General features: G+C 51.5%; 1 protein-coding gene across 3 annotated transcripts in view; it reads right to left on the reverse strand.

Moving 5' to 3' along the window:
- Positions 1 to 27,930, reverse strand: part of srgap3 (SLIT-ROBO Rho GTPase activating protein 3) — a 438,498-nt gene that overhangs the window by 141,811 nt on the left and 268,757 nt on the right. For all 3 annotated transcript variants that reach the window (XM_086001322.1, XM_086001321.1, XM_086001323.1), the window contains exons 4-5: positions 15,420 to 15,482; positions 12,853 to 13,038 (exon numbers count right to left, since the gene is read on the reverse strand). In XM_086001322.1, the coding sequence (XP_085857448.1) occupies positions 12,853 to 13,038; positions 15,420 to 15,482 (249 nt within the window). The remainder of the gene's footprint in view (positions 1 to 12,852; positions 13,039 to 15,419; positions 15,483 to 27,930) is intronic.

Consider the following 27,930-nt stretch of genomic DNA (forward strand, 5'->3'; position numbering starts at 1 on the left):
ATGTGTTCTGACTTTAATCCTTCCCATGTATTCTCATCTATCATATTACTAGTTGCACCCGAGTCAATTAACATTCTCAGGTTTACTCCCCCCACACAAAAGGTAAGTCTCTCTGTCATGTTATTTCCAGTAACAGCAAATGCAAAGTCATTTTGTTCCTCTACATTGTTCACACTGTGTTTCTTTGTACCCTTTGTGCGGCATACTTTGGAGAAATGATCCTTTCCCTTGCACTTATGACACGTTTGTCTGCGTGCTGGGCATTTCGGATCTCTGCCCATGTGGTCTGTGTGTCCACATCTGTAACATTTCCTTTCGTTCCTATCGCCATTTCCCTTTGGTTTTTCTGTCGAGCTTTTCGCATAATACCCTCTTTTCTGTGTAACACGACAAACAGTATCTGTCTCCGCCTTCTCTGTACATGATATGGCTGACATCTGCTCCTCGACGTTTTCACATTGTGAGGCCAATTGTAACGTGCGGGCGAGCGTTAGACCTTGCCTTTCCTCTAGCAATTTCCTCCGCACATAGGCTGACATGCACCGACTCAGGATAGCGTCTCTTATTTGATTATCCGCATCCCCCCCAAAAGCACAGTCTTTAGCAGCCTGCCGCAAGCGAGTAGCAAATTGTTGCACAATCTCACCTGTCTTCTGGGACAACTTATGAAAAGTCTGTCTAGCAAATGCTGCGTTGACCTGGGGCACGAAGTAGTGATTCAAAGCACTAACCGCCGCTGTGTAGTCTGCTGGCTCTCCTGTGTCCGGTAGAGTCGAAAAGATATCCTGGACATCTGGTCCTGCTAGGTGTAGAAGTAGAGCTCTTCTCCTCTGCTTTGTGGCACCTGTAGAGGTATCGTCGATAATGAGTCCTTTGCCGTCGGCATAAAGCTCAAAAGACGTTAACCACCTCGTCCATCTTGGACCCAATGTGGCTGGCTCGGCGAAGCATGCAAAATTTTGAATGCCGGTCTTCTCCATCCTAGTTAACTAAAACTTGGGCAACTACCTATCTAAAATGATTCCGTTCGTTATCCTCGTCGCCAATGTTGTAACTATGCTTTAATACGTTCAATCAAGCATGTAGATACGTCGAATTAAATCAGAGTCAGGCAGACAGGCTTCTAACTGCGATGTTCACTTTATTGCGTAAAAATGGCCGACTGCCATTTTCCCGGGTAATTCCCGTAATGCAATGCACATTACATTACCGTATTGACTGGTGTCAAACTTGCAATCAATACACGACAATGGTATTGGTTGAGGAAGGATTGGTAGCCAGGACATCAAGCAAACTCCCTGCTCTTGTCCGAATTGTGCTCTTTAAAGTTCCGCCTGAACCACTGGGCAGGCAGACGGGACCTCGGTTTAACATCTTATCTAACAGACGGCACCTCCAGCAGTGCAGCACTCTCTCAGTACTGCACTGGAGAGTCAGCCAACCTCAAAGGCCAATACAGCAGCCGTGAAATCCTTCAGCTCATTGGACGCTCCATGACATGTGCAGTTAAGAACTAAAAAACCCTTATTCTGTGCAGCATGACCTTCCTGATTGTACAGTGCTGCAAATATGTCGTATTGTTTTAACTTTCTAAAGGCAGGTGGTGCTGTCCACAGAATAACACAGCAGTGTCGATTTGAACCCCGGGGGGAGCGATGCTAGTGGGGGGTTAAAATGGTGGGAGTGAAGGAGGAGATCGCACCCTGTTCCTGCCCCCTGCCATTTTAACTTGGCTGAATTCAGGCACGGGAAGGTCACCCATCCCAGTGGAGCGGGGGCCCAATTTCAATGGACATGCACGCTATTTTTACCACGGGCCTGACTGGTGCCCGCGCAGTCTCCTACCCACCTGCAAAAGCTAGCGGTAGCCAGGACCTGAGCACAGGAGGGCCAGGTAAGTGGCTTTAATTTCTAACATTTCCTTGTGAGCCAGGAGGAGCAGGAGTGCTCCCCTGGGACCCACAAGGATACCTTGGGCCTCCCCAGACTCCGTATGTTTGTATGTTGTGTGTATATGAAGGATATAATTTAGATAGCTCATGAACGTCAAAGTTACTAGTGAGTTAAGCTCATATCCCACGAGTGGGATATACAGTGGAACAGAAGACCAGGAGTAGGCCATTCAGACCCTCGAGCCTGCTCTGCCTTTCAGTTAGATCATGGCCGATCTGGGCCTCAACCCCATTATCTGCCTTGGCTAGTAATCCAGATGCCTGGACTAATAATCCAGAGAACATGGTCTCGATTTTCATTGGGCCGCGAGGCGGGCGGGGGTTTAAAATCGCGAAACCTGGGGGTCGGGACCCCCCCCGCCTGGTTCCCGCCTCCATGCCATTTTAACCTAGGTGTGTCTGATGGACTGGTCTTTCGGGCCCTTAAACAGCACTAATTAGCCTTCATTATCCCATTTTAACAGGCCCTTGCCTGTTTAACCCTTTTCCCACGTAAAACACGCCTGGTGGGGATGACGCCTGTGAAACCTGACGTGAACACTATTGGCTTGTTGACTATCAGCTGCAGGTCCAACATTAAAGAGGATATTTGATCAGTCATCATTTGTAGGTGGCAGGACTTTGTTGTCTCAGGTCTGGGGGAACTTTTACCAGGCCTAGCCACACCTGTGGAAGGTTGTAGCCTCACACACTTCTCCAGTGTGACCTCCTGCAAGACCCCTCTCACCACCCTCACTCAGTGCTTCCTCAACTGAGGCATCTACCAGAAGCATGGGAGGCCTTTTTTTCCTTCCCTTCTTGGCATTAGAGGACCTCTAGCACCAGGCGCGGCAGCAGCAGAACCAGGCACAACAGCAGCAGGAGCAAGAGCGACAGGCTGCTGCTCACCCACCTGAGGCAGCACAGGCCAGAAGGGGCCAGCGCATGGAAGCCCGTTGGCGCAGGAGATACCGCCCCCAAACAGGGTCTACAGACACAGGGTCAGCTACCTCAACATGACTGAGCAGCAGTGCCAAAGGCGGCTCCGACTTTCGCGACAGGTGGTGACTGACATCTGCGCAATGATACAGAAAGACCTGCAGCCCAGAGGACCAGGTGGACACTCCTTACCAGTGGCCATCAAAGTCACCACTGCACTCAACTTTTTTGCCTCAGGCTCATTCCAGGGGTCAGCAGCAGACATCAGCGGATCTCCCAGTCGGCCGCACACTCTTGCATCACGCAGGTAACCGATGCCATCTTTGCCATCGCGCACAATCACATCGATATCACCAGGGATCGCGCAAATGTGACAGCGTGAGTGGTTGGATTAGGTCATCTGGCACCCCCTCGCAATCCAGGTATTTTTGTCAACCACAAGGGCTTCCACTCTGGTGGCGGTGGTGGAGGATGATGAGGAGGAGGGCGAAAACGACCATCCTGCAGAGGACCAACAACTAGCGGCAGAATTACGCCAGAACATTGCTGCCCGGGATGCAAGGAACGCACTCATCCTGGCCAGATTTGCTTAGCCTAGCCAATCAAGCACTTTTGCCTCGCAGCTTCTTACCTGAGCATCGACAATGGCCAAGACACTGCGGATTCCGAGCTATTTGTCCAGCATACTGACAATTGCAAGTAACCCTAAGCCCTCAATGTGAAAGTCCCATTTGCGAACTGATACACAGCACAATTACAGCAGTAGCCATCAGACTTTTTATTGACAGAATTCATTTGATGGCTATTTTTTAACAATACATAAAATTTCACCCAAGTGACTACTTGTGCTTTATTTTCCTCTTACGCGTGCTCCTACGTCGTGTTTCCCCTGTGGCTTCAGCAGATGTGAAGGCCCCTTGCTCACTTTCCTGCTGCTCCTGTCTCGACACCTTTGCCGGGCATCCTCTGGGGTGACGAGCCTGTGAGGGCTCGTCAACAGTCTGCTGCTCCTGCGGCTGTGCAGGGGTTGAGACGTCTATCTTACTTGGGTGTGGACTCCGGTGGGGCTCTGAGCGAGGGCTCTGCAGTGGCATGGAAGTGTGAGCGCCTGGAGAGGAACCCCCACTTCCTTGAGGTCTGCCACCAACCTTCCTCTCATGGGTCAGCTCCCCCTCCGCGCCTGCAAGTGGCTGGAGAGCACCTTGCTGCACAACAGGGGGGCCATGGGGACCCGAATCTGCAATGGCAGTCCTACTCAGAAGGACTTCCATGAAGGTCTGGTTTCTCTGTTCAATAGATGCCCATCGCTCCTCAAGAGATGTCATTCTATTCTGAACACTCACCATGTTTTTCATACCCTGGCGACTAACCTCCTCCATGGCCGTAGCCCTCCTCTCCTCTACCGTAGCCAGCCTTACCACGGAGGCAGCAATCATTTCCACATAGGTAGCCAACCTTTCCGTGTTGATGCGTTCATGCGCCAATGACTCCACAAAGGCTCTGCTCATGTTTGCTATGGACGCCTCCATTCGCTCCACACTCGCAGCGACCCTAGAGACCAAACCTGCCGGAGACTCCTGCATCTGTGCCTGGAGTTCCATCCCCTCTGATCTTACGAATGGACCCAGAGGCAGAGGGTCGACATGCAGCTGAGCTGAGTGAGTCCTGCGCCCTCCGATGAGGACTCTCCACTGCTTTCCCTGTCTCCACAATCTGCTGATGCTCACTTGTGAGCTGTGATACACCAGGTGACAACTCTACTCTATGTCCCGAAGGTCCCACCGAGGTGCGAGTGTCTGCACTGGTGCTAGGTGCGCTTATTTCTGCTGACGCTGCACCTTCAGAGGTTGCAGATTCCTCTGAGGAGTCTGGCTGCTTGGGCTCTTCCTCCTGCACAGTGGGGACAGGAGCTCTCGATGGTCCTGTGGGGGAGTCAAGGAAAAAGTTAGAGATGTGATGCCAAGGTTACATGCACATTGCATTTTGCAGATGATCATAAGTCCATATGATGTAGCTTCAGAATCATTATCAGCGACTCATGCAATGTCAGTGAGAGAGATGGAAAACTATTCTGTCACCAGCTTGCGGGGATGCTCCTGTCTGTCCTTTCCCAACTTCCGCTTCGCGGTCAGCCCCCCCAATCTCCAGGACACCTTCCTTCCAGGGGGTGAGCTGGGCTAATGAGAGCGGCCCTCCTCCTGTCCTGGCTCGCTGTCTCCTGTTGTCTCCCTCATTGCAGGAAAAGAGAGCTCACAAGTGGAGGTTGAGTGAGAATGAAGGAGTGAGTGCAGAGGTTGCATAGCATAGATACTTAGAAGGAGACAAAGATGGAGTGAGGTTGCAAGACCAAGGGCCCTCCCTGTGTGTAGTCAGTTGTGTTCAAAGCATCAGAGTGAGAGGGAGTGTGAGGGCTGCATGGTGGAATAGTTCTGTGATTATGAGCATAGAGGGAGAGGGAATGGCTAAGGGTGCATGGATGTGAGTGTCTCATGGGATGTGCAGGAAGAGATTGCTAAAGCTGAGTGCTGGTGAGGAAAGGCTGGTGGGATCAGATTGAGGGTGATGGAAACTTCATACAGTACTTACTTTTCCAGTGCGAAGGTGGTCATAGAATCTCTTCCCGCACTGCAACCACGTTCTTCGTGTAAGCCCCAAGGAGTTGACTTGACCTGCCACCTCTAGCCACACAGCCTTGGTCTGGCTGGGAGGCCTCTTCCTCCCTGAAGAAGGGAAGAGGACCTCCCTGTGGGCCCTAGCACCATCCAGTAATGCCTGTAGTGAAGCCTCATCAAATTTGGGCGCAGATCTGGCCCTCCCGCTGGCCGTTCCTCCTGCAGTCTCCTGTGCCATCTTAATGGTGAAGTTTGGGAGCCTGCAGAGGAAGCAAGGCTTGCTGTGGACCTTAAAAGCAGCAGCAATGATGATGTCATATTCAGCAACTTTCTGACTGGAAATACTCAATTGCCAAGGCTTCCCACATGCTGGAAATCAATTGGCCAATTGTGTTAAATTTGCATCAGTCTCACAGACCCATTTACAATCGTGTCGGAATCACTAAATTCGGGGAACCCGCCAATTCCCCGCACCCGAGTTAAAATTGACCCCCATGAGTTCAAATCCCACCATGGCAGTTTGAGAATTGGAATTCAGTTTTAAAAATCTGGGAATAAAAAGCTGATATAAGTAAAAACCCAACTGGTTCACTCATGTCCTTTAGGGAAGGAAATATGCTGTCCTTACCTGGTCTGGCCTATACATGACTCCAGTCTCACACCAACGTGATTGCCTCTTAACTGCCCTCTGAAGTGGGCCTAGCAAGCCACTCAGTGGCACCAAATCTAGCCGCCAAAGCAGGTTGGTCCTAACAAAATTATCAATGTTTTTTAACTTAGTGTTGTTAAATAGAAACCACGGACTAACCACAGGTGACACCATTTTAGCCACATGCACTCACCTTAGGAGAACGCACCTTATAATTTTGGCTTTGGGAGATAGTGTAAAAGGGCCGATAACAGGCCAGCCACCTGTTACTCATCTCTTCAAATTTACGCTTCTACGGATCTCAATGGAAATGAAACATCAAAACGACCCCCACTCACAATACAGGTAAATGTACTTCACGTGTGTATATTTACTGTATAAACGTCTACCACCATTCAGTGACCAAGAAAGTAAAACCCGCACGACGGTCAAAATACAGTTGGACCCTCTGCTTTTTGCCTTACTGTTTTACTCCAAAACTCTCAAAAAAAGGTTAAAGTTCACATACAAACACCGTGCGAACGAGTATTGAGATCACATGACCAATGACGATGTCTATTACTCATTTTTTATTTACTAATCAGAAATGAAATGAGCTGGTTTTCCGATAGGCCACAGGTGGCTAATACATTCGACAACACTGCTTTAAACAAACATTTTGCCTTTATCAGAACTGTGACTAGAGGAAATGTGCCTTAAACGTAATCTCAGAATAGCACCCACTATTGCTGTGCGCTGCTGCCAATTCCTACACCAGCTATGAGGGCGAGGCTGGCAAATTATTGACTGCCCAGACCAAACGTTTGGGCTGCTTTGTGTTTTAGATGAACCAAGAATTGGGTTGAGATTATCCCAAAGCCACATCAGAGATAAGAGCCATTTTGTTCCTTCAGACTCAGCTCAATTTCAACCCAGGTCCCCGACTGAAAAAGACAGTATACTAATTGACTGCACATCCCCTCCCAGGCTTCATTCATCACAGTGACTGTAAATCAACACTTGCCATGAGTCAGGAACACAGTTGTGCTCCATCATCTAACACGCTCAACTGGCGCACATTTGCAGACAGAGCACGCCCGTTTCTATGGAAACCCGTGCACTTGAACTGTTATATACCATCAAGAAGCAGAACCCAAAACCATACAAAGACCTTTCAAAAACTATCCACCCACCCCCCGCCCCACCCCCACCCAACCCCTGCCCTCAATTTTGTTTCTCCTCTTCAGCAGAAGTCACGGGGTCAGAGGGCCGCGGGTTCAGGGGCCAATCCGGAACTTGACACGATGCAAGCTGACACTGCGACCCTCGCACTGAGACAGTGCTGCATTGTTCGGGAGAGGCCCCGTCTGCCCGCTCAGGTGGACACTAAACGATCCCTCTGCATTATTCAAAGACGAGTAGTTGGGGGACGGGGGGCTGGTGGGGAGTTCTCCTGGTGTCCTTCAACTAACACCACTAAAAGCCTGGTCATCCATCGCTCTGCTGTTTATGTGATGGCAATGCTACATAATGGCTGCTGTTGGAGTCGCTAGAAATCAACAGGCTCGAGACTTTTGTTGCAGCAAAGGCAAAACGCGTGTTACTTTATTCACTCTCCATGAGGACTGAGGTTGTCAGCCTTGTTGCAGGGCTATGACGTTATCACACTACCGATGCATGATGTCATCACGCTACCGACGCTCTTAAAGGGACCCTGCCCCGATAACCCAACCAAGTACGTACATATAACAACATTGGCTATATATAGTGAATTGTGTTTAGGTACATATAACCACATTGGCTATACATTGTGAATTGTGTTATTGTCCCTATGTGGTCTCCGCCACATACGTCCCCCCAGAATTCACTAGCACTGGCAATGTCAGTCATTGGGAGGGGACGGAAAACACGGTCGGAACGGCTCCTCAATTCCGGGGCGGGGACCGGGGGGTTCGTCGGAGGGACCTCGGGCGCTCAGTGGTGGACTGTGGGTGCAGAAACCGGAGGTCGGCCCCGCCTCGGGGGCTGTGCCAACTCAACGGGTCGGTCCCGATCCAGGTGGGCCGGCTTAAGACGGTCCACGGAAATGCAGTCCGGCTTACTGCTGACATCCACTACGAAGGTCTTGTCCCCCATTTCCAGGACGTGGAATGGTCTATCGTAGGGTGGCTGCAGAGGTCCCCGGTGGGCGTTGTGGCGGACGAAAACGTACTCCGCCGCACAAAGGTCGAGCGGAACATGGGACTGCAGGAGGCCGTGCTGCGACGTGGGCACCGGCGCGAAAACCTTGGCGTTGTCCAGAAGGTCGGACCGCTGACGGGCTGTGGACCAAGGTTCCGTTGCGTTGGGGACGAAATCCCCGGGAACCCACAGCGGCTGTCCGTAGACGAGCTCGGCGGACAAGGACTGGAGGTCATCCTTGGGTGCGGTCCCGAGTCCCAGCATGACCCAAGGGAGTCTGTCGATCCAACTGTCATCCCGGAGGCTGGCCCGGAGCACAGCCCGTTAACCTGAGGGTGGTATGCTGTGGTGCGGTGGAGTCTCAACCTGAGGCCTCGGGCGACAGCGTTCCAGAGCTCTGACGTGAACTGGGACCCCCGGTCAGAGGAAATGGCAGATGGGGCGCCGCACCGGGCAACCCAAGTGCTGATGAACGCCCGAGCCACGTCGGTGGACGTTGTTGAAGACAGCGGGACGGCTTCCGGCCATTGGGTGGTTCTGTCGACCATTGTGAGGAGGTGGGTGAACCCGCGGGAGGGCGGCAGGGGCCCCACCAGGTCCATGTTAACGTGGTCGAACCGCCTCTCGGGCACCGCGAAAGGTGCCAACGGGGCCTTAGTATGGCGATGCACTTTCGAGCGTTGACATACCACGTAGGTGCTGGCCCAGTCGCGAATGTTCTTCCTGAGCCCGTGCCTGACGAACTTAGCCGCCACCAGCTTCTGTGACGGCTTCCTGCCCGGGTGGGAAAGATTATGGACGGCGTCGAAAACTTGCCGTCTCCACCCGTCGGGCACGACAGGACGTGGCTGCCCAACGGAGACGTCGCACAGGAGTGTGGTGCTGGCTTCGTTGAACGCGACATCCGCTAGTTGAAGGCCCGTGACTGCTGTCCTGTAGGCCTGGACATCCGGGTCGGAGGCCTGGTCGGCCGCCATGCGGGTGTAGTCGATGCCAAGGTGTACGGCGCTGGCGACAGCTCGGGAGAGACAGTCGGCGACGGGGTTGTCTTTCCCAGCCACATGCTGGATGTCCGTTGTAAACTCTGAGATGAAGGCCAGCTGGCATTGCTGACGGGCTCACCACGGCTTGGAAGCTTTGGCCATGGTGAAAGTCAACGGTTTGTGGTCCACGAACGCTGTGAACGGGCGAGCCTCCAGTAGGAAACGGAAGTGTCAGATGGCGAAGTAGAGGCCGAGAAGCTCACGATCGAAGGTGCTGTACTTCCGCTCGTTGGGGTGGAGCTGTCGGCTGAAGAAGGCGAGTGGCTGCCAGGTGCCATTGACCCACTGTTTGTGGACGGCGCCGACCGCATAGTCCGAGGAGTCGGTGGTGAGAGCGATCGGCGCATCAGGTAACGGATGCGCCAGCATGGTCACGTTAGCCAGGGCCCTTTTCGTGTCCGTGAAAGAATTGGCCATCTCCTTGGACCAGTCGATGGCGAGCTTGTCGGGCTTGCCTTTGAGGGCCTCGTAAAGGGGCCGCATAAGCTGGGCTGCTCGGGGGACGAAACGATGGTAAAAGTTCACCATGCCCAAAAACTCCTGCAGGGCCTTCACGGTGAGGGGTCACGGGAAGTCCATCACGGCCTCCACTTTCGATGGCAGTGGCACCGCCCTGTCCTTCGTGATGCGGTGCCCGAGAAAGTCGATCGAGGACAGCCCGAACTGGCACTTGGCCGAGTTGACGATTAGGCCGTGTTGGCTGAGTCGTTGGAAGAGACTCCGAAGGTGCGACACATGCTCCGTCCTGGAGGCGCTGGCGATGAGGATGTCGTCCAGGTATACGAACAGGAATGTCAGGTCCCGTAACACGGTGTCCATCAGGCATTGAAAAGCCCGTGCGGCGTTTTTGAGGCCGAATGGCATGTGGAGAAATTCGAATAGCCCGAACGGGGTGATCACCGCAGTTTTCGGGATGTCCTGCGGCCGGACAGGGACCTGGTGGTAACCCCGGACGAGGTCCACTTTCGAGAATACCACTTTCCCGGCCAGGTGGGCGGAAAAGTCCTGGGATGTGTGGAATCGGGTAGCTGTCGGGGGTCGTAGCATCGTTGAGGCGCCGGTAATCGCCACATGGGCGCCACCCGTCGCCTGGTTTCAGAACGATGTGGAGGGGCGAAGCCCACGGACTGTCCGACCGGCGGATGATGCCGAGGCACTCCATGGTGTCGAACTCGGCTTTAGCGATGGCGAGTTTCCCCGGGTCGAGGCGCTGAGCGCGGGCATAGATGGGTGGACCGGTGGTCGAAATGTGGTGTTCTACCCTGTGTTTGGTGGCGGCGGACGAGAACATGGGCTTCGTGAGGTCCGGGAACTGGGCGAGGAGGCGGGAAAACTCGTCGGAGGCCGAGAGTTCGCTGGACAACTTCGTTGCGCTGGACCCGCTGAGGGAACACGGGAGCGAGCTGAAAGTCTCAGCGTTGATGAGACGTTGGTTCTTGACGTCCACCAAAAGGCCATTGGCATAGAGGAAGTTGGCGCCGAGAAGTGGGGTGGACACTTTTGCCATGACAAAGTCCCAGGTGAACTGCTGCCCGCCAAAACAAAGTGCCACGCTCCGTTTCCCGAAGGTGCGGATGGAACTGCCGTTGGCGGCTTCGAGGACGGGGCCGTGGTTCCCCCCTTGCATGTCTATGGTTGACGCGGGCAGGACGCTCACCTGGGCACCCGTGTCGCAAAAAAACGACGTCCGGAGTCGGTGTCCGTAATAAACAACAAACTGCCTGAACGGCTGACAGCCACAGCAGCCGTCGAGTGGTCTTTCGTTTGTTTCGATGCGGGAAAACTGCATGGGGGCCGGCACTTCCTGGCTTTGGGGCCAAACTGCGCGTGGTAGAAGCAGAGGCTTGGGGGCTGCCGCCATTGGGCTGTATCGGTGGAGGCAGGGCTCCGCATGGCCGCGCAGTACTGTTGCCCGGCGGAGAAAAATTTGTTGGCCTCCTTGGCCAGGTCGCGGAAATTGGTAATGGAAGAGTTGGCTAAAGCCGACCGTACCTGACCTGGCAGCTGTTGAAGGAACAGTTCCTTGAAGAGGAAGCATGGCTTGTGTGTGCCCAGGAGGGCCAGCATGTGGTCCATCAGCTCCGAGGGCTTGGAGTCACCAAGCCCGGGTAGAGAGAGAAGCCGGTGTGCGCGCTCGGCTTTGGTGAGTCCAAAAGTTTCTAAGAGGTGCGTTTTCAGCGTTTTGAATTTGTTGAGCTCCGGGGGGTTTTCGAGCAGGTTCACGACTCTGGCCGCGGTGGAGCTGCCGAGAGCAGAGACGACGTAGTAGTACCTTGTGTCGTCCGCGGTGATGTCCCAGAGTGCAAATTGAGCCTCGGCCTGGGCGAACCAAACGACAGCCTGTCATTCCCAAAACTCGGGTAATTTGATGGAAACGACGTTCGTTGCCATTTCGGATGCGGTCTTTTTGGAATTGTCCAAAAGAGCAGCGGGGTCACCAATGTTGGAGTCGCTAGAAATCAACAGGCTCTGAGACTTTTGTTGCAGCAAAGGCAAAACGCGTGTTACTTTATTCACTCTCCATGAGGACTGAGGTTCTCAGCCTCGTTGCAGGGCTATGATGTCATCACGCTACCGACGCATGACGTCATCACGCTACCGACGCTAACCCAACCAAGTACGCACATATAACAACATTGGCTATACATAGTGAATTGTGTTTAGGTACATATAACCACATTGGCTATACATTGTGAATTGTGTTATTGTCCCTATGTGGTCTCCGCGCCACACTGCCACATTTGCCTGAATAAAAACAATAACTGCGCCTCAAACAGAAGTTGATGGAAGTACTTAGAGTGGTTTTGATGTGAAGGAAACTGAATGAATACAAGTATTTATTACATTACATGAGATGTGTAACTTTATGTAAAACATTTTTTGCCACGTCAGATGTGGCTCAGTCGCCCGAGTCAGAAGGTCATGGGTTCAAGTGCCAGTCCAGAGAATTGAGCACATGATCCAGCCTAACCCTCCCAAAAACAGTACCGAGGGAGTGCGGCACTCTCGGAGATGCCGTCTTTCGGATGAGACGTTAAACTGAGGCCCCGTCTGCCCTCTCAGGTGGACGTAAAAGGTCCCATGGCACTATTTCGAAGAGGAGCAGGGGAGTTCACCCTGGTGTCTTGGCAAATATTTATCCCTCAACCAATATCACTAAAACAGATTATCTTGTCATTATCACATTGCTGTTTGTGGGATCTTGCTGTGCACAAATTGGCTGCTGTGTTTCCTACATTACAACAGTGACTCTACTTCAAAAGTACTTCATTGGCTGTAAAGCACTGAGGTCAGGAATGATGCTAAAGAAATGCAAATTATTTCTTTCTTTTAAAGGCCTCTTCACAGCACAGGCCCAAGCTAATATCTGCCCACTGCCCATGACTCAGTACCATGATGTGAAGCCCTTGCATGTCACCACACCCACCAATTCTTGGGGGGGGGGGTGCATTTCCACCCTCACAGTCGGGTTGCCAAAACCCTTCAACCGTAGGCAGCACCTGCTGCTCTGTTCGTACCTTCTCCTTCATCTTCTCTATCTTCCTCACGGAACTGCGCCTCTGCGGCCTGTCCTCATGCCGGAGCAAGTTCACGCTGATATCTCCCGATTTGCTGAACTGCTTCTCTTCCTGCTTCTCGGCCTCCTTCAGCTTGCTCTCTGCACTGATGCTCTCCGCATGGTACATGTGGTATGTCTTCATCACCTGGCAGAGAAGAAGATAGTTTAATGGTCTTCACAATCTACTACTACTACAACAACTTGCATTTATATAGCACCTTTAACGCAGTAAAACGTCCCAGGGCGCTTCACTGGAGCATTATCAGACAAAATTTGACACCGAGCCATGTAAGATGATATTAGGAAAAAGCTTGGTCGAAGAGGTTAGTTTTAAGGAGAGTCTCAAAGGAGGAGAGCGTGGTAAAAAGGCAGAGGAGTTTAGGGTGGGAGTTCCGAGCTTAAGGTCCAGGCAGCTGAAGGCACGGCCGCCGATGGTTGAGCGAAGAAAGTAGGGGATGCGCAAGAGTCCAGAATTGGAGGAGCACAGCTACCTCAGGGTTGTAGGAGGTTACAGAAACAGAGAGGGTGAGGCCCTGAAGGGATTTGAACACAAGGATGAGGATAGATGATGTTTCTGTGGTCAGATACTTCCCAAACAATGATTGAGAGCAAAGACTTTCCCTTCTTGAAGGGTTTATATGAAAAACCCCAATACTCATGTGGGCACAGTGCGTGTTTTGTACTCGAGGGGGCCCTGCCCCATCTTGCACGGGGGTCCTCGCCAGAAGCCCGTCGAAGACATTTGAATGTGGCTGATCAGCCGCTTGGCCGTTTCCGGTGAACAATGGCAGCTTCCCGGCTGGGAGGAGGGGCAGGGGGGGGAAGATGAAGAGGAGGGGGGTGGGCGGTCTGGAGGTCATCAGGAGAAGGCTGGCGATAGCGAAATAAGTCCATGGTTGGGGGTCTTACGGCTGTGGGTGTGTGGAGCCCAGAGCAGCAGAGGCCCAGACTTTCCATGCGGGCAATGTTCCCTCTGATTTTTTTGGGGCTGTGTTTTTCTATTTAAAAGTCATCTGACCAGCTGTGCGGAAACTCTAGAGCGCTGCACAGCTTAAAGGGAACATTGCATGTGGGGCCCGGAGGAGCACTCCTCTTTTTTTTAAGAACATTTTCAGTGGGTTCACTGTCTGGGAAATCAGTCGGAACAGAGCAGGAAATGGTACCGCTCCATTTTACCTCCTCCCCCACTCATGTCCTTGCTGATTGCGCAGAGTTAACACTGGCCCTGCCGTGCGAGGCTGGGTGGCCGATTTTCCGTCCCTGCGCGGCCCCAGTACAAGACTGTCGCACGCTCACTGTTAAGACATTACTGCAATCCTAGGGTTTACACAGCCCTCCTTTCTCAGTGCAGCTGAACTCGGCAGAGATGGACTGGGCTGATCAGTCGGATCAATATTCTATCTGAAACTCTGAGATATTATTTCTATTTGAGATGACAGGATCTGGTTATTAATATGTTGGCCGGATGGGTTTTTGTTTGAGGAGTTTCCTTTCAATTGACCCTGGAATGAGATTACAGTCCAACAACCTTGGCACTGCTCCTTCAATCTATCAAGAGGCTGCTTCATCACAGCTCAACATACTGCCCATCACTTTCAAGACTTACTTCATGCTAAATATTTTACATAAAAAAAAAAATCTTCCACGTCTTGTGTTTGTGTTCACTGCAAGCTGACTCTAAGGCTATAGTGCCTCTCAGCCTCTCATTTAAAGGATGGAGACTATGGCCAAGGAATTCAGGCACGCCCATCAGGGAATGAACCCTGTGTCTGAATGGTGAGGCCTGAGGAGCCGCTGATATTGGGCCTCTGGCCTCATTATTATGGAGCTGGCGAAGAGGAGTGCAAGATTGGGTCACTGCTAGCGTGGCAGCGGCCTCCTGGTTAGTGGGTCCAAGGGTTGGGATCTTGGCGGAAGAATAGGATGACGGTGGTCCGGAGAGAAGGGGGAAGGAGGCTGATAGGACAGTATTGAGGGAGCTTTACTCTGTATCTAACCCATGCTGTACCTGCCCTGGGAGTGTTTGATGGGACAGTGTAGAGGGAGCTTTACTCTGTATCTAACCTGTGCTGTACCTGCCCTGGGAGTGTTTGATGGGACAGTGTAGAGGGAGCTTTACTCTGTATCTAACCCGTGCTGTACCTGCCCTGGGAGTGTTTGATGGGACAGTGTAGAGGGAGCTTTACTCTGTATCTAACCCGTGCTGTACCTGCCCTGGGAGTGTTTGATGGGACAGTGTAGAGGGAGCTTTACTCTGTATCTAACCTGTGCTGTACCTGCCCTGGGAGTGTTTGATGGGACAGTGTAGAGGGAGCTTTACTCTGTATCTAACCTGTGCTGTACCTGCCCTGGGAGTTGTTCAAATTGATAGGGCTTGAAATGGGGATATGGTTCCTCATCACCTTGAGGAGCACCGAACATTCACCAGAAACCAACAAAGGAAATAATCGGTGCAGAACAGTAACTCAGGCATGATGAACACCATAGAAGAGCTTGGTGCGTGCAGCACTAACAGCCGATACTCACGGTGTACAGCTCATTGGTGACCTTCAGCAGCTCCTCGTGCATCTGCTGGCCAATTTCCTTGCTCTGTGAACACAAAGAACAGGATGTTAGATCTGCACAGCTCTCCCTGCAATACTGGTGTTTGAAAATGTTATATCTCATAACACTGAAAGAAAAATCTCTAACCGAATGTAATCGGCTACATCACGGTCAAACAGGGACTCGACCAACAGCTTAGAAATTGTCACACTTAGAACAGTAATCCGTAACACAAGGAACACCAGGGAACTAGAGACACAGGGAGCCAGGGAAACAGAGGTGGCTCAGAAATCACCGAATGAGTTGGACAAGATACGTAAGTGAGCAGACCAATGATAGCTAAGTGTTGCACAGAGAAAGCAAAAATGTGGAGTGCAAATACTCCATGAACAGTGTTGAAATAGCTATGGCTGGAGTTGAAAAAGGCCTAGGCGTCCAGCCACCTCCCCTTGACATTCAACGGCATTACCATCGCCGAATCCCCCACCATCAACATCCTGGGGGGTCACCATTGACCAGAAACTTAACTGGACCAGCCACATAAATACTGTGGCAACAAGAGCAGGTCAGAGGCTGGGTATTCTGCGGTGAGTGACTCACCTCCTGACTCCCCAAAGCCTTTCCACCATCTACAAGGCACAAGTCAGGACTAGTGTGATGGAATACTTTCCACTTGCCTGGATGAGTGCAGCTCCAACAACACTCAAGAAGCTCGATACCATCCAGGACAAAGCAGCCCGCTTGATTGGCACCCCATCCACTACCTTAAACATTCATTCCCTCCACCACCGGCGTACTGTGGCTGCAGTGTGTACCATCTACAAGATGCACTGCAGCAACTCGCCAAGGTTTCTTCAGCAGCACCTCCGAAACCCGTGACCTCTTCCACCTAGAAGGACAAGAGCAGCAGGTGCATGGGACCACCGCCACCTCCAAGTTCCCCTTCAAGTCTCACACCATCCTGACTTGGAAGTATATCGCCGATCCTTCATCGTCGCTGGGTCAAAATCCTGGAACTCCCTCCCTAACCGCACTGTGGGAGTACCTTCACCACACGGACTGCAGCGGTTCAAGAAGGCGGCTCACCACCACCTTAAGGGCAATAAATGCTGGCCTTACCAGTGATGCCCACATCCCATGAATGAATAAAAAAAATGGAGTCTTATTACAGGAACAGGACTAGTCCATTCAGCCCTCGAGCCTGTTCCGACATTAAATTAGATCATGGCTGATCTGTTCTTAACTCTATTTACCCGCCTTTGCTCCATATTACTTGATATCCTTACCCAACAAAAACCTCTTGATCGCAATCTTAAAATTGTCCCAGCATCCACAGCCTTTTGGCGGAGAGAGTTCCAGATTTCCCCTACCCTGTGTGGAAAGTGTTTCCTGATTTCACTCTGAACTGGCCTAGCTCCAATTTTAAGATTACGCCCCCTTGTTCTGCGTTCTCTCACCAGCGGAAATGGTTTCTCTCTATCTGCCCTCCAATTCTTTTATCAATTTAAATCCTCGATTAGATCATACCAAGACTCAATTCTCAAAATGTCCAGCCAATGCTAAGCAGCAAACAACAAACCAATTGGATGTTGACTAAAAAGGCGGAACGGTAGAATACGTCAGAGATGTTAACGGTCGAACTGTACGGGGCTCTGGTCAGACCGCACCTTGAGCACTGCGTCCAGTTCTGGTTATCGAGATACAGGGAGATGTCCAAGTGCTGGGGGCAGTGCAAAGAAGAGCCACCAGGCTGACTCTCAGTGAGTTAGAAGGAAAGACTGGAGAGATTTGGGGGGTGGGGGAAATTCGGTTGCTTTGTGCCTCCCGTTAGTGCCCTAAGAGGCACTAACGGACGCGTAAAGCAACTAGCGTCCGGGCGCGGCGCAGCCAACACCCCCTATGAAATTCAGTGGGAGGTTAGCGGTGGCGCTAACCGTTAGCGCCCCGCGGCGCTGCACGGCTGGCAATGATGACATCACTGTGCGCAGCGTCCCAGCTACGATCTTCAGTAGCTCCCCCTGACTTACCGCCGGACGCTATGTCCGACGGGGTCAGGAGGGCCTACCTGCGGCCGGGGCGGCTCTATCTAAAGGCGAGGTGCCGGGCAGCCATTTTTGTTGCTGGCCGCCTGCCAGCACCTGCCTCCGCTGTCGACCCCGGCCTCCTGACCCGCCCCCCCGCGCTCCATGAGCCCGGCACTTCTCTCTCCGATCCCCAGTGGCCCAGCTAGGCCCCGGGTCATGCTGCGCAAGGTCCCTCCCCTTTAAGAAGGGGAGGAAGGCCTGCAGTACCGCGGCGCAACGTGCCACAGTGACCTGCTTCCCTCTTGGGGTGCTACTGATGAATTTCAGACACGGGGGCGCTAATTTTTTTGGGGTGCTAAAAGTAGCGCCCCGGCAAAGTTAGCCCCCTAAAAGGGGGTGCCACTCAATTTTTCCCCCTTGGGCTTTTCAGCCTTGAACGGGTGTGTCTGAGGGGTGATCTAATGGAGGGGTACAAGCAACGTTCCCGCTTAGCTGCATGGCTGTCTGGAGGTCCCACGCAGGCCACTTACTGGATTCTCAATGGGAGATTCCGCTCTTGTGAAATTTTGAATGGGCCATGCAGCTCGTTAAAGGGACTGCACGGGGGGTCAACAGTGGAAGAGAGGTCCTCTACCCACAGGGGCCAGGAGGCCCTCCAAAAAGAAGGGTGTGGGACCAGATCACTGAGGCCGTCACTGCCAGCAGTGTCACCTCCAGGACCTGGCTCCAGTGCTCAAAGAAGTTGCAGGACCTCAGACAAGTGGTCAGTGAATGCATCTTCAAAAGCCGAACCCTACCAACTGCACCACTAGTCTCACCCACTGCTCAGTGCACAACCCCACCCCCCACCCCCCAATCACTCACCTACCAACGCTGTCTACCAAACACGAGGCACAACTCCCATTCCTAGCTTCACCTCACTCCCTTGGAGGAGACGCTGCTGGCCATTCTTGGCAGGGGCATGGCTGAGCCCTTGGCCAGCAGCAGGGCTGAAAGAATAGTAGATGCTGGTATCCTCATAGGTTATCCTTCTTCTCACATCCCACAATATCTTCTGTACACAAGGTGCGCATGGTATAAGCATGCACCTCTTGTTTTCCCACCCTCTCCTCACTACAACCCTACCCTTGTGCCTTCCTCATTTCAGACACCCAAGAAATCCAGCCTGCCCAGACAGTGGTTGACCAAGAGGAGGAAGAGGAGAGTGAAGAAGAAACAACAATACCGTCACTTGATTTGACACTCCCAGCCACCAGTTCCTCGAGGTCATCCAGCAAGACCATTTGCAGTGACATCACTAGGATAGGCAAAGGCACACACAAAACAGTCACTAAGGGAATGCACAAGGGTGATGAGTTGATTTTTTGATGTAATACTAGATGCATATATGGATAAAGTTAGATTGTAAAGTTTGCTTTGCGGTTGCCTTTATTTCAGCATTGTGGCCAAGAGAACGCTGTGATGGTCAGTAACAGAGGGAAGGTAAGGTGTGGGACTAATGTTGAAAGGGGAATTGGGGTTGTGGTCACTGGTACCGCAGGCGGATGATTCAATTCGGGATATCCCGGCCTGAAAGGAGCTGTCTCGGTTGCCTCCTTCCTTCCTCGTTCTCCTCTTCTGCGTCCTCCACCTTGTTTCGTGTGTGGTTAGGAGAGGGAATTATGGCATGTGGCGACGTCCAAAATCACAGTTGTGCGTCAAATCAAGCGTTGCACGCCAACTGACATCACGATCAGCACATTTACATTGGAGAAGTGAGCGCAGGCAATGACCTCTCCAAAATGGCAGCCGTCGTGTCCCATGCTGGAAGTGAGGCGGCTGCCAGTTTTTCAAGAAAACCTGCCTTAACAGTTGGCGGTACTATGTGGAATTTTGCAGCCTACGATTCTATGAAGTCCTTTTTTTTGACAGCCACTGAACACTTCCCTCACAACCCCCCACATATACACACAAGCACACATATACACCCCCCAGAAGCACTCAGATATGCACACGTGTACACATGCACACGTAAACATACACAAATGCATAGAACACACACAGGCTCACACATACACACTCAAACATATAGGGGGAGATTTTAACTCAGGTGGGGATGGTGTTGTGTTATCCAAATTTCATGTTTCCCACACGAATCTAAATGGATGTGGGAGATTGATGCAATTTTATCTGAATTGGCCAATTGATTTCCAATGTGTGGGAAGCCTTTACAAATGGGTTTTCATGATTGAAAGTCCCCTCCGATGACATCATCATTGCTGCTGCATTTAAGGTCCACAGCAAGCCTTGCTTCTTCTGCAGACTGCCAAGCTTCTTGACTGTGCAGTGTGAGGGAGCTGCAGCAAATATAACAAGCGGGAGGGCCAGATCAGCTCCTCGCTTTGACGAGGTGGCACTGCAGGCATTAATGGATGGGGCTAGGGCCAACAGGGAGGTGCTCTTCCCTTCATCAGGGAGGAAGAGGCCTCCCACTCAGACCAAGGCAGTGTGGATGCAGGTGGCTGAGGAGGTCAACTCCTTGGGAGTCACCCGCAGATCCTGGATACAGTGCAGGGAAAGATTTCATGACCTTCAGCGCACTGGAAAAATGAGTATGAATTTCCCATCACCCTCAATCTGATCCCCATTGCCTTTCCTCACCAGCACTCAGCTTTAGCAATCTCTCCCTCCACATCCCACTTGACACTGACATCCATGCACCCTTACCCATTCCCTCTCCCTCTATGCTCACATTCATATAACTATTCGACCATGCAGCCCTCACACTCCCTATCACTCTGATGCTTTGAACACAACTGACTACACACAGGGAGGGCCCTTGGTCTTGCAACCGCACTCCATCTTTATCTCCTTCTAAGTATCTATGCTATGCAATCTCTACACTCACTCCTTCATTCTCACTCAACCTCCACTTGTCTCCCCCATTGCAGGAAAAGAGAGCTCACAACAAGAGAGTGAGCCAGGACAGGAGGAGGGCCATCCTCAATAGCCCACCTGACCCCCTGGGAGGAGGCCGTCCTGGAAATAATGGGAATAGAGGATGATTCGCGCATGGGGGATGGACAGACGGGTGTAACACAGCAAGCTGGTGACAGAAAAGTTTCCCATCTCTCTCTTTGACATTGCATGAGTCGCTGATAATGATTGTGAAGCTGTAACAGATGGACTTATGAGCATCTGCAAAAAACTATGTGCATGTAGCCTTTGCATCACATCTCTGACTCTTTCCTTTACTCCCCCACAGGACCATCACAAGCATCCGTCCCCCCCAGCCAGGAAGAAGCAGCTGAGCAGCCAGACTCCTCAGAGGAAGCTGCAACCTCTGAGGCCGCAGCGTCAGCAGAATTCAGCGCACCCAGCACCAGCGCAGACACTCACACCTCGGTGGGACTTTCGGGACATAGAGTAGTGTTGTCACCTGGTGTATCACAGCTCACATCAGCAGATTGTGGAGACAGGGACAGCAGTGGAGAGTCCTAGTTGGAGGGCGCAGGACTCTGCCAGCTCGGCTCAACAGCATGTCGACCCTCTGCCTCTGGGTCCATTCGTAAGATCAGAGGTGATGGAACTCCTGGCACAGATGCAGGAGTCTCTGGCAGGTTTGGTCTCTAGGGTCGCTGCGAGTGTGGAGCGAATGGAGGCGTCCATAGCAAACATGAGCAGAGCCTTTGTGGAGTCATTGGCGCATGAACGCATCAACACGGAAAGGTTGGCTACCTATGTGGAAATGATTGCTGCCTCGGTTGTAAGGCTGGCTATGGTAGAGGAGAGGAGGGCTACGGCCATGGAGGAGGTTAGTCGCCAGGGTATGAAAAACATGGTGAGTGTTCAGAATAGAATGACATCTCTTGAGGAATGATGGGCATCTATTGAACATAGAAACCAGACCTTCATGGAAGTCCTTCTGAGTAGGACTGCCATTGCAGATTCAGGTCCCCATGGCCCCCCTGATGTGCAGCAAGGTGCTCTCCAGCCACTTCCAGGCGCTGGCCCCTTCTGGCCTATGCAGCTTCAGGTGGGTGAGCAGCAGCCTGGCGCTCCTGCTGCTGTTGTTGTTGCTCCTGGTTCTGCTGCTGCCGCGGCTGGTGCTCGAGCTCCTCTAATGCCCAGATGGGAAGGAAATAAATGGCTCCCATGCTTCTGGTATATGCCTCCGTTGAGGAAGCGCTGAGTGAAGGTGGCGAGAGGGGTTTCCCAGGAGGTCACACTGGAGATGGGTGTGAGGCTCCAACCTTCCACAGGTGTGGTTAAGCCTTCTAAAAGTTGCCCCAGACCCGAGACCACTAAGTCCTGCCACCTGCAAATGATGGCTGATCAAATCTCCTCTTTAATGGTTGACTTGCAGTTGATAGTCAGCAATCCAATAGTGCTCCCGCCAGGTTTCACATTCGCGTTTCCCACCAGGCGTGTTTCATGTGGGAAAAGGGTTAAATTCGCAAGGGCCTTTCAAAATAAGATTATAGAGGCTATTTAGTGGTTGTTAAGGGCCCTAACGACCAGTCCCGCCTGATGGACGCGGGACGGAGTCGGGACCATTAGACACGACTGAGTTAAAATTGCTCAGAGTCGGGAACCAGGCCGGGGGGGGGGGGGGTGTGTGTCCCGCCCGCCAGTTTTTGCGATTTTAACCCCCCGCACGACTCCAAGCCCACCTCCACGGCTCAATGAAAATCGAGCCCATACTTAGGATCTGTGCAGTTCCAAACAAAAACTGAAGTTCTCACCAACTTGGATGATCCCAGTTGAGTTCAGACTGAGGCTCAGAGACAGAAAACCCTTCAGTGGAATGTAATTTGCTTTCAGCCAGCTATAGTCTCCAATTATTAACCTGATGGATGTACTTGGGCAGAAAGGGAGACTCAAAGAAATAAAAGCTGTATTTTCTGCCCCTCGGTTGAAAGCCCTGACTCGTGGGTTCCACTGACACAGACTGCCCCCCTCGGTTGAAAGCTCTAACCCATGCATTCCACAGATACTGATTGCCCCACTCGGTTGAAAGCTCTAACCCATGGGTTCCACAGATACCAACTGCCCCCCTTGGTTGAATGCCCTGACCCATGGGTTCCACAGACACGGACTGCCCCCCTCGGTTGAATGCCCTGACGCGTGGGTTCCACAGATACCAACTGCCCCCCTCGGTTGAAAGCCCTGACTCGTGGGTTCCACAGATAGCGACTGCCCCACTCCTCGGTTGAAAGCCCTGACTCGTGGTGGTCCAGACTTTGACTGCCCCCTCGGTTGGAAGCCCTGACTCATGGGGTTCCAGGCACTGACTGCCCCCCTTGGTTGAAAGCCCTAACTTGTGCTGGAGATGCGGCTCCTCTGATTGCCCTCCGGCCTCTCACTAAGTGCCCATTCCATGAGTGTGTGCCTGGACAGCGAGTGCCGATAGACTAAGCAAGCATGAGACAACAAGCTCAGTATCACATCACTCGTACCTGGTTCAAATCATCTCTCATTTTCCTTCCAATCTGTCATGAAGCAAATGCACTGGGTTGGGGGAGTGGGGGGGTGCGCGAGTTTGAGGGGAGGGTTGTTAGATTTATGAAGTACTTTGTTCCTAGCAGCTATTAGATTATTCCGAGCCTCAACCATGCTCAACACGGGATAATTAAATTCTGGTGTATTATCTTGCAACCAAATTGAATCTCGCAGGCGCCAATTCAGACTGATAACTACACAAACCGACTGCCAGGGCGCGGGCTGAATCTGACTTTCAATCACAAACAGTTCAGTTGTGGCAGAAGGTTAGAACTGTAATTAGCTGCCAGACGACTGCCTACGGCTATAATATCCCATAATATTAAAATGGAATATTAGCCATGCACAAAGGGACAATGCATTCTGACAACATTTCAATTATTTTGTTTTCTTTGTACACGTGAATTTTGTGCTCATCGAGGTGAGGGATGTCAGTGCTGGGGAATTCAGGCACCCAGTGTCAGCGACAAGCATCAGACTTCAGGGCAGGTACAGCATGAGTTAGATATACAGTAAAGCTCCCTTTACACAGCCCCATCAAACACTCCCGGGGCAGATACAGCATGGGTTAGATACAGAGTAAAGCTCCCTCTACACTGTCCCATCAAACATTCCCAGGGCAGGTACAGCACGGGTTAGATACAGAGTAAAGCTTCCTCTACACTGTCCCATCAAACATTCCCAGGGCAGGTACAGCACGGGTTAGATACAGAGTAAAGCTCCCTTTACACAGCCCCATCAAACACTCCCGGGGCAGATACAGCATGGGTTAGATACAGAGTAAAGCTTCCTCTACACTGTCCCATCAAACACTCCCAGGGCAGGTACAGCACGGGTTAGATACAGAGTAAAGCTTCGTTGAAACTGTCCCATCAAATGGTCCCAGGTCAGGTACAACAGGGATTGTCATCGCACCAATGCTCTTCTCGATCTTCCTTGTGGCAATCCTCCATCTCATCTTCAGTAAGGTCTCCGCTGGAGTGGAGCTAATTTACAGAACAAACGGGAAACTGTTCAACCTCTGTCGTCTCCAGTCCAGATCCAAGGTTGTCCCTTCCTCTGTTGTCGAATTACAATATGCAGACGACGCTTGCGTCTGCACACACTCGGAGGTCGAACTCCAAGCCATCATTAACACCTTCACCGAAGTGTACGAGAGCATGGGCCTTACACTAAACATCCGTAAGACAAAGGTTCTCTACCAACCTGCCCCCGCCACACAGTGCTGCCCCCCGATTATCAAAATCCACGACAAGGCCTTGGACAATGTGGACCACTTTCCATACCTCGGGAGCCTACTGTCAACAAGGGCAGATGTCGGTGACGAAGTCCAATACCACCTTCAGTGTGCCAGTGCAGCCTTCGGTCGCCTGAGGGAGAGAGTGTTTGAAGACCAGGACCTCAAACCCGGCACCAAGCTCATGGTCTACAGAGCAGCAGTGATACCTGCCCTCCTGTATGCCTCAGAGACATGGACCATGTACAGCAGGCACCTCAAAGCACCGGAGAGGTACCACCAACGCTGCCTCCACAAAATCCTGCAAATCCATTGGCAGGATAGGCGCACCAACGTCAGTGTTCTCGCTCAGGCCAACATCCCCAGCATCGAAGCTTTGACCATGCTCGCTCAGCTCCGATGGACGGGTCACATCGTCTGCATGCCCGATGCGAGACTCCCAAAACAAGCGCTCTACTCGGAGCTCCGGCACGGCAAGAGAGCCCCAGGTGGGCAGAGGAAACGTTTCAAGGACACCCTCAAAGCCTCCTTGAAAAAGTGCAACATCCCCACCGACACCTGGGAATCCCTGGCCCAAGACCGTACAAAGTGGAGGAGAAGCATCCGGGAAGGCGCCGAATACCTCGAGTCTCTTCGCCGGAAGCAAGCGGAAGCCAAGCGCAAACAACGGACGGAGCGCACGTCAACCCAAGCACCCCACCCATCCACCCACTGTCTGCCCCACCTGTGACAGAGACTGTAGGTCCTGCAGTCACCTGAGAACTCATTTTTAATGTGGAAGCAAGTCATCTTCGGTTCCGAGGGACTGCCTAAGAAGACAACAGGGATTAGATACAGAGTGAAGCTCCCTCTACACTGTCCCATCAAACATCCCAGGCGAGCTATATCAGTTAGCTGCCAGTCTAATGTACCTTGGTCCCAACCTCATAAATGTGCTCCCTCTGGTCTGACATCACCTCGATTTTTAAATTCTCATCCTTGTTTTCAAATCCCTCCATGGCCTCGCCCCTCCCAATCTCTGTAACCTCCTCCAGTCCCACAACCCTGCGAGATCTCTGCACTCCTCCAATTTTGGCCTTCTTGCGAAGCCACGATTTTCATCACTCCACCAATGGCGGCCATGCCTTCAGCTGCGGTGGTCCTAAGCTCTGGATTTCCCTCTCTTAGCTTCTCCGCCTCTCTACATTTCTCTGCTCCTTTAAGACGCTCCTTAAAACCTACCTCGTTGACCAAGCTGCCCTAATATTCTCCTAATGTTTGATAACGTAACCGATGAAGCACCTTGGGATGTTATAGGCACTATATAAATGCAAGTTGTTATTGTTGTTGCACCAGTGAGAGATTTTTCCTTCTTCCCACATCATCCTGTGGTCTCTGAGTGAGATTCCCAGTTAGTGTCCAATTTGGGGCAGTGCTTTGGGTCCACAGCCCCTTACAGCAGGCAATGGCTGGGAGATTTCTTAGTTAGATTCAAGTCCAGAGCCCTGATGATGGTGGCAATGTTCCCCAGCTCGCTGCTCCATCTGGACCCCCTTCTGCTGTCGCCCTTCCAGAATGTCGTTAGTGCTGTAAATTCCCGCTCCAATCTGAGCCGTTCATGATGGGCAGCCTTTGAAACACAGGCTGCATTACAACAGCAATATCATTTTGATCAGGCACCAGGGTCATTAGTGACCCCGGGGTGCACATTACCAACCCAAGTAGAGCAAGGAATTGGAATGAGACCCTTAGGGCCAGGAATTACCATCATACTTTGATAGAATAAGCTTCATTACTATTACTGCCTTGAAGCAATGTTTTTAAGCAAGCTGTCTGATGACGTTGAAATGGCCTCCGCTCTGCTGAGCACTTTTAAAGTTCTCAGTGGGCTCATCTTCATACAGCAAGATTCAAACATGCTCATCTGCAAGCGCAGCTCCTTGACTGGATTTTAAGAGCTTTGATTGGCTGAGGTGGCGATGGGGGCACGTTGAATGATTTAATGCCCCTCCCTGAACTGCCCTGGACTGAGCCACGAATGTAACTCATCACTGGCTGAGCTATTTCCTTCTATTCAACTCTTCTGGTATTGCTGCTTCTCTCTAACTTCTCTACCAATGTTCTCACCTCTCCTCCTATAGGTGTTGCCACCTGCTCTGGTACCTTACCCACGTGGCCATATTTCAGGTGTGATTCTGCAGTGAGTGTTGGTAGCCTATTCAACCGTGGAGAGCACTGCATCAGAGCCTAGCCTGGACCTCACCCAAGCTTCTCACACACAGACACATACATACATATGAAATTATGCTAAATCTTTATAAATCACTGGTTCGACCTCAGCTGGAGTACAGTGTTCAATTCTGGGCACCACTATTTAGGAAGGACACCAAGGCCTTGGAGATTTAATAGAATTCCATTAGGGATGAGGGAAGATTGAGAGGAGATTTGATTGGGGTGTTCAAAATCATGAAGGGTTTTGATAGAGTAAATAAGGAGAAACCGTTCCCAGTGGCAGAAGGGTCAGTAACCAGAGGACACAGATTTAAGGTGATTGGTGAAAGAACCAGAGGTGACAAGAGGAAAAAAAATGTACGCAGCGATTTGTTGTGATCTGGATGTGATGCAATATGCCATTCATCAGGCACTCTGTATTCTCTGTGTTTGATTGTGCCTGTGACTGTGACAAGCAGGGGAGTTTAGTTTCAGTTTCATTTCCTTACCTGTATTGTATTGTGTGTAGGGCTCCGCCCATACCTGGCCCCTACTTAAGCAGGCCCCAGCATGTCTCACAGGCAGTACAGCAGATCTCTGGATGAGAGACACTTCTCCACTGTGTATTACTTTGAGTTAATAAAAGCCTTGCTTTGCTCCGTTAACGTTGAGTCTCAGATTCATTGAGGCACATCACTGGAATGTACTGCTTAAAAGGGCGGTGGAAGCAGATTCAATCGTAACTTTCAAAAGGGAATTGGATAAATACTTGAAGGGAAAAAAAATGATTGAGCTCTGGGGAAAGAGGAGAGTGGGACTAACTGGAGAGCTCTTTCAAAGAGCCGGCACAGACACGATGGGCCGAGTGGCCTCCTTCTGTGCTGTATCGTACAAACATACAAACACAAACATACACAAATGTACGTAGGAACAGGAGTAGCTCATTCAGCCCCTCGAGCCTGTTCCGCCATTCAGTTAGATCATGGCTGATCTGAAGCACACACACACACACTCTAACACACACTAGCTTGTGGTGGAGTAAAAGCTGGATTAATGACCACCTTGGGACTCGGGCCTGCTGCTCACAGAATACCACACACTGCTTTTCATTCCGTCTAATGGACAAAGAATGGAAATCAGAGCAGAACCGAAAGCAGTCACAAAAGTAATTTACTGAAGCTGATTACTGAATCCATTAATCAAATGCAGACTGTGCTCCCCGATAGCCTCATGGGTAAGTGGCCCCGCCGTGATATTGAGCAATACAGACCAAAAATGAACAGGTTCCATTTCCGGCCTGCACTGAGTTACCTCATCTCCACAGCAGCAGACATGCTGGAATTGGCTTAACCACTGCTTGGTAAAGAGGATAGTAGCCATGGTGTGGAGATGCCGGAGTTGGACTGGGGTGGACAAATGTAAGAAGTCACACAACACCAGGTTATAGTCCAACAGCTTTATTTGAAATCACAAGCTTTCGGAGCGCTGCTCCTTCTTCAGGTGAAGTGGAGAAATGCATAAAGACACAGCTTATATAGTCAGAGAATCATGTCAGATGTTT

This window comes from Somniosus microcephalus, chromosome 11 (genome assembly GCF_052327205.1).
Source record: "Somniosus microcephalus isolate GS21.2 chromosome 11, FLI_Smic_1.0, whole genome shotgun sequence".
Taxonomy (NCBI): domain Eukaryota; kingdom Metazoa; phylum Chordata; class Chondrichthyes; order Squaliformes; family Somniosidae; genus Somniosus; species Somniosus microcephalus.